Source organism: Physella acuta, unplaced genomic scaffold (assembly GCF_028476545.2).
Source record: "Physella acuta isolate Inbredline_101_S28 unplaced genomic scaffold, ASM2847654v3 ptg000208l, whole genome shotgun sequence".
In the NCBI taxonomy this organism is placed as follows: domain Eukaryota; kingdom Metazoa; phylum Mollusca; class Gastropoda; family Physidae; genus Physella; species Physella acuta.
The window spans coordinates 704013-717649 of record NW_026731727.1 but is presented as its reverse complement, the minus strand read 5'-3'; the positions used below and the strand labels follow the sequence as shown (position 1 = coordinate 717649).

General features: G+C 38.2%; 1 protein-coding gene across 1 annotated transcript in view; it reads left to right on the top strand.

Annotated features, from left to right (window-relative positions):
* The window catches only part of LOC131937335 (doublecortin domain-containing protein 1), a 52958-nt gene that overhangs the window by 20105 nt on the left and 19216 nt on the right, over positions 1 to 13637 (top strand). The window contains exons 9-23 of the mRNA XM_059294650.1: positions 3422 to 3515; positions 5377 to 5546; positions 6658 to 6750; positions 6926 to 7015; positions 7264 to 7350; positions 8056 to 8151; positions 9487 to 9658; positions 9954 to 10068; positions 10356 to 10500; positions 10768 to 10851; positions 10955 to 11140; positions 12230 to 12375; positions 13083 to 13206; positions 13338 to 13422; positions 13509 to 13594. Coding sequence (XP_059150633.1) covers positions 3422 to 3515; positions 5377 to 5546; positions 6658 to 6750; positions 6926 to 7015; positions 7264 to 7350; positions 8056 to 8151; positions 9487 to 9658; positions 9954 to 10068; positions 10356 to 10500; positions 10768 to 10851; positions 10955 to 11140; positions 12230 to 12375; positions 13083 to 13206; positions 13338 to 13422; positions 13509 to 13594 — 1773 coding nt within the window. The remainder of the gene's footprint in view (positions 1 to 3421; positions 3516 to 5376; positions 5547 to 6657; positions 6751 to 6925; positions 7016 to 7263; positions 7351 to 8055; positions 8152 to 9486; positions 9659 to 9953; positions 10069 to 10355; positions 10501 to 10767; positions 10852 to 10954; positions 11141 to 12229; positions 12376 to 13082; positions 13207 to 13337; positions 13423 to 13508; positions 13595 to 13637) is intronic.

Genomic DNA, 13637 nt, shown 5'->3' with positions numbered 1-13637 from the left:
AGCAACTGAAGAAGGCATGAATGTTGATGTTTATAAAGTAGAGAGCAACTGAAGAAGGCATGAATGTTGATGTTTATAAAGTAGAGAGCAACTGAAGAAGGCATGAATGTTGATGTTTATAAAGTAGAGAGCAACTGAAGAAGGCATGAATGTTGATGTTTATAAAGTAGAGAGCAACTGAAGAAGGCATGAATGTTGATGTTTATAAAGTAGAGAGCAACTGAAGAAGGCATGAATGTTGATGTTTATAAAGTAGAGAGCAACTGAAGAAGGCATGAATGTTGATGTTTATAAAGTAGAGAGCAACTGAAGAAGGCATGAATGTTGATGTTTATAAAGTAGAGAGCAACTGAAGAAGGCATGAATGTTGATGTTTATAAAGTAGAGAGCAACTGAAGAAGGAATGAATGTTGATGTTTATAAAGTAGAGAGCAACTGAAGAAGGCATGAATGTTGATGTTTATAAAGTAGAGAGCAACTGAAGAAGGCATGAATGTTGATGTTTATAAAGTAGAGAGCAACTGAAGAAGGCATGAATGTTGATGTTTATAAAGTAGAGAGCAACTGAAGAAGGCATGAATGTTGATGTTTATAAAGTAGAGAGCAACTGAAGAAGGCATGAATGTTGATGTTTATAAAGTAGAGAGCAACTGAAGAAGGCATGAATGTTGATGTTTATAAAGTAGAGAGCAACTGAAGAAGGCATGAATGTTGATGTTTATAAAGTAGAGAGCAACTGAAGAAGGCATGAATGTTGATGTTTATAAAGTAGAGAGCAACTGAAGAAGGCATGAATGTTGATGTTTATAAAGTTGAGAGCAACTGAAGAAGGCATGAATGTTGATGTTTATAGAGAGCAACTGAAGAAGGCATGAATGTTGATGTTTATAAAGTAGAGAGCAACTGAAGAAGGCATGAATGTTGATGTTTATAAAGTAGAGAGCAACTGAAGAAGGCATGAATGTTGATCTTGTTTATAAAGTAGAGAGCAACTGAAGAAGGCATGAATGTTGATGTTTATAAAGTAGAGAGCAACTGAAGAAGGCATGAATGTTGATGTTTATAAAGTAGAGAGCAACTGAAGAAGGCATGAATGTTGATGTTTATAAAGTAGAGAGCAACTGAAGAAGGCATGAATGTTGATGTTTATAAAGTAGAGAGCAACTGAAGAAGGCATGAATGTTGATGTTTATAAAGTAGAGAGCAACTGAAGAAGGCATGAATGTTGATGTTTATAAAGTAGAGAGCAACTGAAGAAGGCATGAATGTTGATGTTTATAAAGTAGAGAGCAACTGAAGAAGGCATGAATGTTGATGTTTATAAAGTAGAGAGCAACTGAAGAAGGCATGAATGTTGATGTTTATAAAGTAGAGAGCAACTGAAGAAGGCATGAATGTTGATGTTTATAAAGTAGAGAGCAACTGAAGAAGGCATGAATGTTGATGTTTATAAAGTTGAGAGCAACTGAAGAAGGCATGAATGTTGATGTTTATAAAGTAGAGAGCAACTGAAGAAGGCATGAATGTTGATGTTTATAAAGTAGAGAGCAACTGAAGAAGGCATGAATGTTGATGTTTATAAAGTAGAGAGCAACTGAAGAAGGCATGAATGTTGATGTTTATAAAGTAGAGAGCAACTGAAGAAGGCATGAATGTTGATGTTTATAAAGTAGAGAGCAACTGAAGAAGGCATGAATGTTGATGTTTATAAAGTTGAGAGCAACTGAAGAAGGCATGAATGTTGATGTTTATAAAGTAGAGAGCAACTGAAGAAGGCATGAATGTTGATGTTTATAAAGTAGAGAGCAACTGAAGAAGGCATGAATGTTGATGTTTATAAAGTAGAGAGCAACTGAAGAAGGCATGAATGTTGATGTTTATAAAGTTTAGAGCAACTGAAGAAGGCATGAATGTTGATGTTTATAAAGTAGAGAGCAACTGAAGAAGGCATGAATGTTGATGTTTATAAAGTAGAGAGCAACTGAAGAAGGCATGAATGTTGATGTTTATAAAGTAGAGAGCAACTGAAGAAGGCATGAATGTTGATGTTTATAAAGTTGAGAGCAACTGAAGAAGGCATGAATGTTGATGTTTATAAAGTAGAGAGCAACTGAAGAAGGCATGAATGTTGATGTTTATAAAGTAGAGAGCAACTGAAGAAGGCATGAATGTTGATGTTTATAAAGTAGAGAGCAACTGAAGAAGGCATGAATGTTGATGTTTATAAAGTAGAGAGCAACTGAAGAAGGCATGAATGTTGATGTTTATAAAGTAGAGAGCAACTGAAGAAGGCATGAATGTTGATGTTTATAAAGTAGAGAGCAACTGAAGAAGGCATGAATGTTGATGTTTATAAAGTAGAGAGCAACTGAAGAAGGCATGAATGTTGATGTTTATAAAGTAGAGAGCAACTGAAGAAGGCATGAATGTTGATGTTTATAAAGTTGAGAGCAACTGAAGAAGGCATGAATGTTGATGTTTATAGAGAGCAACTGAAGAAGGCATGAATGTTGATGTTTATAAAGTAGAGAGCAACTGAAGAAGGCATGAATGTTGATGTTTATAAAGTAGAGAGCAACTGAAGAAGGCATGAATGTTGATGTTTATAGAGAGCAACTGAAGAAGGCATGAATGTTGATGTTTATAAAGTAGAGAGCAACTGAAGAAGGCATGAATGTTGATGTTTATAAAGTAGAGAGCAACTGAAGAAGGCATGAATGTTGATGTTTATAAAGTAGAGAGCAACTGAAGAAGGCATGAATGTTGATGTTTATAAAGTAGAGAGCAACTGAAGAAGGCATGAATGTTGATGTTTATAAAGTAGAGAGCAACTGAAGAAGGCATGAATGTTGATGTTTATAAAGTAGAGAGCAACTGAAGAAGGCATGAATGTTGATGTTTATAAAGTAGAGAGCAACTGAAGAAGGCATGAATGTTGATGTTTATAAAGTAGAGAGCAACTGAAGAAGGCATGAATGTTGATGTTTATAAAGTAGAGAGCAACTGAAGAAGGCATGAATGTTGATGTTTATAAAGTAGAGAGCAACTGAAGAAGGCATGAATGTTGATGTTTATAAAGTAGAGAGCAACTGAAGAAGGCATGAATGTTGATGTTTATAAAGTAGAGAGCAACTGAAGAAGGCATGAATGTTGATGTTTATAAAGTAGAGAGCAACTGAAGAAGGCATGAATGTTGATGTTTATAAAGTAGAGAGCAACTGAAGAAGGCATGAATGTTGATGTTTATAAAGTAGAGAGCAACTGAAGAAGGCATGAATGTTGATGTTTATAAAGTTGAGAGCAACTGAAGAAGGCATGAATGTTGATCTTGTTTATAAAGTAGAGAGCAACTGAAGAAGGCATGAATGTTGATGTTTCTAAAGTAGAGAGCAACTGATCCCATTGTAACAAAATTCTTCAGTTCCTCAACAACTGTACCGGCAAGCTGAACTTGAGGAACCATGCCAAGTTGGTGTATGACTGGAATGGTCAGGAAATTCTTGACTTGGCTGACAGTAAGTCATGTTTTCATTGACTTGGCTTACAGTAAGTCATGTTGACTTGACAGTAAGTCATGTCAGTAAGTCATGTCAGTAAGTTATGTCAGTTGGTCATGTCAGCTAGTCATGTCAGTATGTCATGTCAGTATGTCATGTCAGTAAATCATGTCAGTTAGTCATGTCAGTGTGTCATGTCAGTAAGTCATGTCAGTAAGTCATGTCAGTATGTCATGTCAGTAAGTCATGTCAGTAAATCATGTCAGTAAGTCATGTTAGTAAATCAAGTCAGTAAGTCATGTCAGTAAATCATGTCAGTAAGTCATGTCAGTTTGTCATGTCAGTATGTCAGTAAGTCATGTCAGTAAGTCATGTCATTAAGTCATGTCAGTAAGTCATGTCAATAAGTCATGTCAGTATGTCATGTCATGTCAATATGTCATGTCAGTAAGTCATGTCAGTAAGTCATGTCAGTATGTCATGTCAGTAAGTCATGTCAGTAAATCATGTCAGTAAATCATGTCAGTATGTCATGTCAGTAAGTCATGTCAGTATGTCATGTCACTATGTCATGTCAGTATGTCATGTCAGTATGTCATTTCATGTCAGTAAATCATGTCAGTAAATCATGTCAGTAAATCATGTCAGTAAATCATGTCAGTTTGTCATGTCAGTATGTCAGTTTGTCATCAGTAAGTCATGTCAGTAAGTCATGTCAGTAAGTCATGTCAGTAAATCATGTCAGTAAGTCATGTCAGTATGTCATGTCAGTATGTCATGTCAGTATGTCATGTCAGTATGTCATGTCAGTTAGTCATGTCAGTATGTCATGTCAGTATGTCATGTCAGTATGTCATGTCAGTAAGTCATGTCAGTAAGTCATGTCAGTATGTCATGTCAGTAAGTCATGTCAGTAAATCATGTCAGTAAGTCATGTTAGTAAATCAAGTCAGTAAGTCATGTCAGTAAATCATGTCAGTAAGTCATGTCAGTTTGTCATGTCAGTATGTCAGTAAGTCATGTCAGTAAGTCATGTCATTAAGTCATGTCAGTAAGTCATGTCAATAAGTCATGTCAGTATGTCATGTCATGTCAATATGTCATGTCAGTAAGTCATGTCAGTAAGTCATGTCAGTATGTCATGTCAGTAAGTCATGTCAGTAAATCATGTCAGTAAATCATGTCAGTATGTCATGTCAGTAAGTCATGTCAGTATGTCATGTCACTATGTCATGTCACTATGTCATGTCAGTATGTCATTTCATGTCAGTAAATCATGTCAGTAAATCATGTCAGTAAATCATGTCAGTAAATCATGTCAGTTTGTCATGTCAGTATGTCAGTTTGTCATCAGTAAGTCATGTCAGTAAGTCATGTCAGTAAGTCATGTCAGTAAATCATGTCAGTAAGTCATGTCAGTATGTCATGTCAGTATGTCATGTCAGTATGTCATGTCAGTATGTCATGTCAGTATGTCATGTCAGTTAGTCATGTCAGTATGTCATGTCAGTATGTAATGTTTTCATTATTCTTATCAGCTCATGCTTCTACTGTTTTATGGCTCTGTCACATTGGCTGGTTGATGTTATAATGTCATGTCTTGCTGTCCTTGTCTTGCTGTCATTGTCTTGCTGTCATTGTCTTGCTGTCATTGTCTTGCTGTCCTTGTCTTGCTGTCCTTGTCTTGCTGTCATTGTCTTGCTGTCATTGTCTTGCTGTCATTGTCTTGCTGTCATTGTCTTGCTGTCATTGTCTTGCTGTCATTGTCTTGCTGTCATTGTCTTGCTGTCATTGTCTTGCTGTCATTGTCTTGCTGTCATTGTCTTGCTGTCATTGTGTCTTGTATTGCTGCTGCTAACTGAAAGTTTTGAATGGACAGCTCCCATGTTGGATGACACCATCATACCTCAGGGCAAAACTCCACTGCTTGGCCCCCTCTGGATCTCCGCGGGGGAGCGCTATAGTCCGTCGGGGACCCAGGGTTTCCTCCTGCTCATCCAGACTGGTCTCAGAGAAAAACTCAAAGCTGCCAAAAAACAGAAAAAAGATGTAAACAAAGCTTGATCAAACATTTAAACAACTCATTACGCTCTAATCCTACAAACAACTCATTACGCTCTAATCCTACAAACAACTCATTACGCTCTAATCCTACAAACAACTCATTACGCTCTAATCCTACAAACAACTAATTACGCTCTAATCCTACAAACAACTAATTACGCTCTAATCCTACAAACAACTAATTACGCTCTAATCCTACAAACAACTAATTACGCTCTAATCCTACAAACAACTCATTACGCTCTAATCCTACAAACAACTCATTACGCTCTAATCCTACAAACAACTAATTACGCTCTTATCCTACAAACAACTAATTACGCTCTAATCCTACAAACAACTAATTACGCTCTAATCCTACAAACAACTAATTACGCTCTAATCCTACAAACAACTAATTACGCTCTAATCCTACAAACAACTGATTACGCTCTAATCCTACAAACAACTGATTACGCTCTAATCCTACAAACAACTAATTACGCTCTAATCCTACAAACAACTAATTACGCTCTAATCCTACAAACAACTCATTACGCTCTAATCCTACAAACAACTAATTACGCTCTAATCCTACAAACAACTCATTACGCTCTAATCCTACAAACAACTCATTACGCTCTAATCCTACAAACAACTCATTACGCTCTAATCCTACAAACAACTCATTACGCTCTAATCCTACAAACAACTAATTACGCTCTAATCCTACAAACAACTCATTACGCTCTAATCCTACAAACAACTCATTACGCTCTAATCCTACAAACAACTAATTACGCTCTAATCCTACAAACAACTCATTACGCTCTAATCCTACAAACAACTCATTACGCTCTAATCCTACAAACAACTCATTACGCTCTAATCCTTTTTCTGAAATCTAAAATTAAAAGAATTAAAAGTTTTCTCTAACCCCTTGTGGTTTAGGTTAAAAAATCAATGGATGAAGAAGTAGTGACAATAAATGTCTTTATTTGCTATCTCCACTACTTGTTACCATTGCTATCTCCACTATCTAGTTTCCATATTTTTAGTTAGATTTAGTTCTGAACAACACACTACAGATCATTGACAGTAGTTTCCATATTTTTAGGTAGATTTAGTTCTGAACAACACAAAAGATGAAGTGAAAGACACATTGATCCTGTCCATGTCTACAGAAGAACTTTATGAAGCCAGTGACAAGGTGAGCTGGTCAATTTGTTGACCTATAGTTTTGTTGACATTAAGGTGGGATAGTCAATTTGTTGACCTATAGTTTTGTTGACATTAAGGTGGGCTAGTCAATTTGTTGACATTTAGAGCAGGCTAGTCAATTTGTTGAGAAAAGTTTTTATTTCCCTTAAATGTCCACCCACCAGCTGGATGAGAAGATAGAGACCTACAAGTCCACACTAGAAACTATCAGAGAAAAAATGGAGGCATTGAAGGAAGAAACGTCAAAGGAGGAAGTGAGCTCATTTTTCTGTCAATTTTATGTCTCTTGTGCTGATTTTATTACCTTACACTCAGGTTATGTTAGTTACACTCATCTTTGGAGAGATTTAACCAAACAAAAGTGTTTCACTCATCTTTGGAAAAATTTAACCAAACAAAAGTGTTTCACTCATCTTTGGAGAGATTTAACCAAACAAAAGTGTTTCACTCATCTTTGAAAGATTTAACCAAATAAAAGTAACTTGTGCTGTTTAATTCCCAGGAGCAAGGAATGAATTATCGCATGACTCACATCAAAGAACTTTCTTCAGAGGATAGACTGGTTGGTACCAAAGGAATCAAACTCAAGGTAATGTAGTGGGCCCCTTGTTTGATTTAATTGAAGGAAATAGTAGGTTTTGTTGAGGTTGATCAGGGGCTCTGCCAGGGTTATTAGGTTTTGTTGAGGTTGATCAGGGGCTCTGTCAGGAATATGGGTGAGATGGAGCACTGATTCAAAAGGTTAATGGTATGAGCATGCAGGACATGGTGTGTGAACATCTCAGCAGACAGGACATGGTGTGTGAACATCTCAGCACACAGGACATGGTGTGTGAACATCTCAGCAGACAGGACATGGTGTGTGAACATCTCAGCAGACAGGACATGGTGTGTGAACATCTCAGCACACAGGACATGGTGTGTGAACATCTCAGCAGACAGGACATGGTGTGTGAACATCTCAGCACACAGGACATGGTGTGTGAACATCTCAGCACACAGGACATGGTGTGTGAACATCTCAGCAGACAGGACATGGTGTGTGAACATCTCAGCAGACAGGACATGGTGTGTGAACATCTCAGCACACAGGACATGGTGTGTGAACATCTCAGCAGACAGGACATGGTGTGTGAACATCTCAGCACACAGGACATGGTGTGTGAACATCTCAAGCTGGTCTGGTAGAAGAGAAGCTCAGAGAAAAAAAAAGCTCAGTTGACTGGAAATGTTCAGTCTTAGCACCTCGACCAATTTTTTAAACTTTTTGGTAAAAGATGTTTTTGTATTTCAGGTCTTTGAAAATGGTAAAGTCAGTGGTGAATTTATCTACTATTTTAACTTGCGAGAAGCCATGAAAGGAGCAGACAGAGAAAAAGCTATGCTCAGGGTTTGTTTGATTGTAATACTTGATAGCATATTAGTGTCATGTCATTTCTGTCCTGCACATGTCATTTCTCTCCTGCACATGTCATTTCTCTCCAGCACATGTCATTTCTCTCCTGCACATGTCATTTCTCTCCTGCACATGTCATTTCTCTCCTGCACATGTCATTTCTCTCCTGCACATGTCATGTCATTTCTCTCCTGCACATGTCATTTCTCTCCTGCACATGTCATGTCATTTCTCTCCTGCACATGTCATTTCTCTCCTGCACATGTCATTTCTCTCCTGCACATGTCATTTCTCTCCTGCACATGTCATTTCTCTCCTGCACATGTCATTTCTCTCCTGCACATGTCATGTCATTTCTCTCCTGCACATGTCATGTCATTTCTCTCCTGCACATGTCATGTCATTTCTCTCCTGCACATGTCATTTCTCTCCTGCACATGTCATTTCTCTCCTGCACATGTCATGTCATTTCTCTCCTGCACATGTCATGTCATTTCTCTCCTGCACATGTCATGTCATTTCTCTCCTGCACATGTCATGTCATTTCTCTCCTGCACATGTCATTTCTCTCCTGCACATGTCATTTCTCTCCTGCACATGTCATGTCATTTCTCTCCTGCACATGTCATTTCTCTCCTGCACATGTCATGTCATTTCTCTCCTGCACATGTCATTTCTCTCCTGCACATGTCATTTCTCTCCTGCACATGTCATTTCTCTCCTTCACATGTCATTTCTCTCCTGCACATGTCATTTCTCTCCTGCACATGTCATTTCTCTCCTGCACATGTCATTTCTCTCCTGCACATGTCATTTCTCTCCTGCACATGTCATTTCTCTCCTGCACATGTCATTTCTCTCCTGCACATGTCATTTCTCTCCTGCGCATGTCATTTCTCTCCTGCACATGTCATGTCATTTTTCTCCTGCACATGTCATTTCTCTCCTGCACATGTCATTTCTCTCCTGCACATGTCATTTCTCTCCTGCACATGTCATGTCATTTCTCTCATGCACATGTCATTTCTCTCCTGCACATGTCATTTCTCTCATGCACATGTCATTTCTCTCCTGCACATGTCATTTCTCTCATGCACATGTCATTTCTCTCCTGCACATGTCATTTCTCTCATGCACATGTCATTTCTCTCCTGCACATGTCATTTCTCTCCTGCACATGTCATTTCTCTCCTGCACATGTCATTTCTCTCCTGCACATGTCATTTCTCTCCTGCACATGTCATTTCTCTCATGCACATGTCATTTCTCTCATGCACATGTCATTTCTCTCCTGCACATGTCATGTCATTTCTCTCCTGCACCTTCCAGCTGCTGGACGAGCTGTCTGCCAGCAGGTTTAGTGCCGGAGTCCATCGCAACTTGAACAGTGTGGCCACCAGGCTGTACACCAAAGATGGAGGGGAGATCACTGACATCTACAAGCTACAGCCTGACCAGTCCGTCTGGCTCTCTTTTGGGGAGCCTTTCATTTGCCCATTCAGTAAGTTTTTAAAACTTTGATCGGATGACTCAATCAATCTTGTCATCTAAAGATATGATGACTCAATGAATCTTGTCACCTAAAGATATGATGACTCAATGAATCTTGTCACCTAAAGATATGATGACTAAATGAATCTTGTCACCTAAAGATTATGAATGTGTTCTTCTCTCCTAGCCTATGTACTGAACCTGTTTGTTGAGAGAGCCACTAATGAATGTGTTCTTCTCTCCTAGCCTATGTACTGAACCTGTTTGTTGAGAGAGCCACTAATGAATGTGTTCTTCTCTCCTAGCCTATGTACTGAACCTGTTTGTTGAGAGAGCCACTCAAGTGCTGGACGCCGGTGGTGCTGAGAGGATTGTCCGAGAAAACTTGAGCCAGTCACCTGATGGGGACCTGACCAAAGAGTGAGTTTTTTCAGCTGACATATGGAGTCAGTTTTTTTATGGAGTCAGTTTTTTTATGGAGTCGTTTTTTTATGCAATCAGTTTTTTTATGGAGTCAGTTTTTTTATGGAGTCAGTTTTTTAATGGAGTCAATTTTTTAATGGAGTCAGTTTTTTAATGGAGTCAGTTTTTTCTTGGTTATCTAGACCAACACAGCTTCGCTAATGACCCTTGACCTTTACAAGCTTCCTGTTAGTTGTTTGTGACAGATAGATGAGCCAACACATTTTACATGAAAACTTTTCCAGCCTGACCAAGTGGGAGGCGGCCGCTGGGTTCCCTGCGGACTACGACTCTGCTGATGCTGCACGTCTGCAGTTTGATCCAGATAAAATTGAAAGTTTGCTCCAATTTTCAGAGATCGACCGTAGCTCACACTTTTTGATCAATAAAGTGAGCTTTAGAAATTTGTTGACATTAGCTAACAACAGGCATAAGATGTTTACATTAGCTAACAACAGACATAAGATGTTTACATTAGCTAACAACAGACATAATAATTTGTTTACATTAGCTAACAACAGACGTAAGATGTTTACATTAGCTAACAACAGACATAAGATGTTTCCATTAGCTAACAACAGACATAAGATGTTTACATTAGCTAACAACAGTAGCAGCTATTGTATTGCTATAACTGAGTAAGATTGTGTCGTCTAGGAGAAGAGGACGCAGGTGTTGTATGCTGAGCTTGGGGTGGCAGAGAAAACCCACTCCAAATATCAGATCTTTGTTTTTACTGAGGTGAGCTTTCTTTCATTACATTTGGCTTTGGCTACCAATTGTCTGTGACATAACATATAGATGCAACAGAACAGCTGATTGGCTGAACTTTTCCCACCCTCAGAGTGGACATATATACTGCAAAGCTGCACCTCAGCTCTGCTTGGCTGTGCTGGAGGAAAGAGCAGAATTCAAAATACAAAATACAGAACTTAACATTGAAGGCTTTGTCGTTGGCATGCAAAAGAAAATGCCAGGGAATAGCTGCCAGATTTGGCAGTGTTTGCCAGACGCAACCATTTGTTGCCAGGTAGGTTACTCACTGCTAATGATTTGTATCTGCTAATTGTAATATTGTGCTCATTTGAGACTGGCTGAAATTTTAAAGGAAAAGAAAACCCCCGATTACATTACAATGCATTTTTTTTTAGAAAAAATATATTCTACTAAAACTGGAGTTTGTTTACAAGTTCATATATTTATTTTTGTTTTTTTTCATTTGTTTGCCTGTTCAATTAGATGAAAGCATCTGCACTATGTGAAGAACTGTGAAATATGTATTCATGTAGAGAAAAACATTTTTTTTCTACAAATGTTATTCACGAATTTTATTTTAAGACGATAATTAATGTACTGATATATTCATTTGTAGAAACACCCCTTTAATTATAAAAGTTCAGGACAAATACTTTATTTTTCAAAAATTTCACTGGACTAAGTGACATCACTTGATTTAATTAAGGCCAAACCAAAAATAGTTTTTCAGAAAAATACAGGATTTTATAGTGACATTATTTGAAACTAATAGGAATTTATTCACAAACTTTAAGGCCAAAAACAAAAAATAATTAGTTAAAAAGAAAACAAAAAACTATAAATAAAACACAATAAATAATTTAGTTCTTTTATTAAACTATTTTAGTCCTTAAATATTTGATATAAATCTTTGCATTTTAGCTTCACAGATCATCTAATTTGAGAACACAAGGAACTTATCTCTAGCTATGGATAAACTATTTTTCATCTCCAGGCATACCCAAACCTTCTGCTGACCCAACTTATCTTCTCCAGGCATACCCAAACCTTCTGCTGACCCAACTTATCTTCTCCAGGCATACCCAAACCTTCTGCTGACCCAACTTATCTTCTCCAGGCATACCCAAACCTTCTGCTGACCCAACTTATCTTCTCCAGGCATACCCAAACCTTCTGCTGACCCAACTTATCTTCTCCAGGCATACCCAAACCTTCTGCTGACCCAACTTATCTTCTCCAGGCATACCCAAACCTTCTGCTGACCCAACTTATCTTCTCCAGGCATACCCAAACCTTCTGCTGACCCAACTTATCTTCTCCAGGCATACCCAAACCTTCTGCTGACCCAACTTATCTTCTCCAGGCATACCCAAACCTTCTGCTGACCCACCTGGGCAACAAGAGGTCTGACTTTGAGGACCAGGCACCACACAACAAGACCAAAACTGGAGGCATTGTCTCCCTGATGCTCACAGAGCCCCTCCCAAAAAAACAAAAGTCACCTCAAAGGTAGGTGACCTGGGTCAAAACAAAAATACCTCAAAGGTAGGTGACCTGGGTCAAAACAAAAATACCTCAAAGGTAGGTGACCTGGATCAAAACAAAAATACCTCAAAGGTAGGTGACCTGGGTCAAAACAAAAATACCTCAAAGGTAGGTGACCTGGGTCAAAACAAAAATACCTCAAAGGTAGGTGACGTGGGTCAAAACAAACGGCACCTCAAAGGTAGGTGACCTGGGTCAAAACAAAAATACCTCAAAGGTAGGTGACCTGGGTCAAAACAAAAATACCTCAAAGGTAGGTGACCTAAGTCAAAACAAAAGGCACCTCAAAGGTAGGTGACCTGGGTGAAAACAAAAATACCTCAAAGGTAGGTGACCTGGGTCAAAACAAAAATACCTCAAAGGTAGGTGACCTAAGTCAAAACAAAAGGCACCTCAAAGGTAGGTGACCTGGGTCAAAACAAAAATACCTCAAAGGTAGGTGACCTAAGTCAAAACAAAAGGCACCTCAAAGGTAGGTGACCTGGGTGAAAACAAAAATACCTCAAAGGTAGGTGACCTAAGTCAAAACAAAAATATCAAGCAGAAAGGTCTGGAACCACGGCCACAAAATGTGGACAACTTTTTAGTCTCCGGGGGAAAATAAAATTTTGGTTTTTTTTTTAGATTTGCACTCAAGCAAGGGGAAAATAAAATTTTGGTTGTTTTTTTAGATTTGCACTCAAGCAAGAGCGTCTGGACAATTTAGGTCAGTGGAAGTTTACAGAGACAAGCAATCAGGAATGGAAAAAACTGGCGTATTCTTGGCCTGTTACTGCCAGTGGACAGTTAAATAAAGTAAACATTTCAACATTTGAACTGCTAATAAACATGGGAAAACCATGGGGATCTGCTAGGGCATCATATCACTGAAAACTTAGTAAAACACAAGTAATCCTGATTTAATTGAGCAATGTTTCAAATTTCAGCAATATGACTGGCCAATGGAAGGTTACCTTATTCCTAATGCACCACCTATACGCAAATCTGACAAAAAATTGGGACTTTCTGGGGGTATGTTGTGAAGAATAGCCGATAAGTTAGCAGTCTAAAATTTTATTTTAGGCTCTCACTTTTAAATGGAATTTGTGTGATTTCAGTGACACCAGCAAGGCTTAGGGTCTTAAAAAATGGTGAACGCAACTTCTCATTAGCTGTCAGTGTTGTTGGCCCAAACATTAGCAATGTGAGTCTAGATTTGATACAAATTTAATTATACATTAGCAATG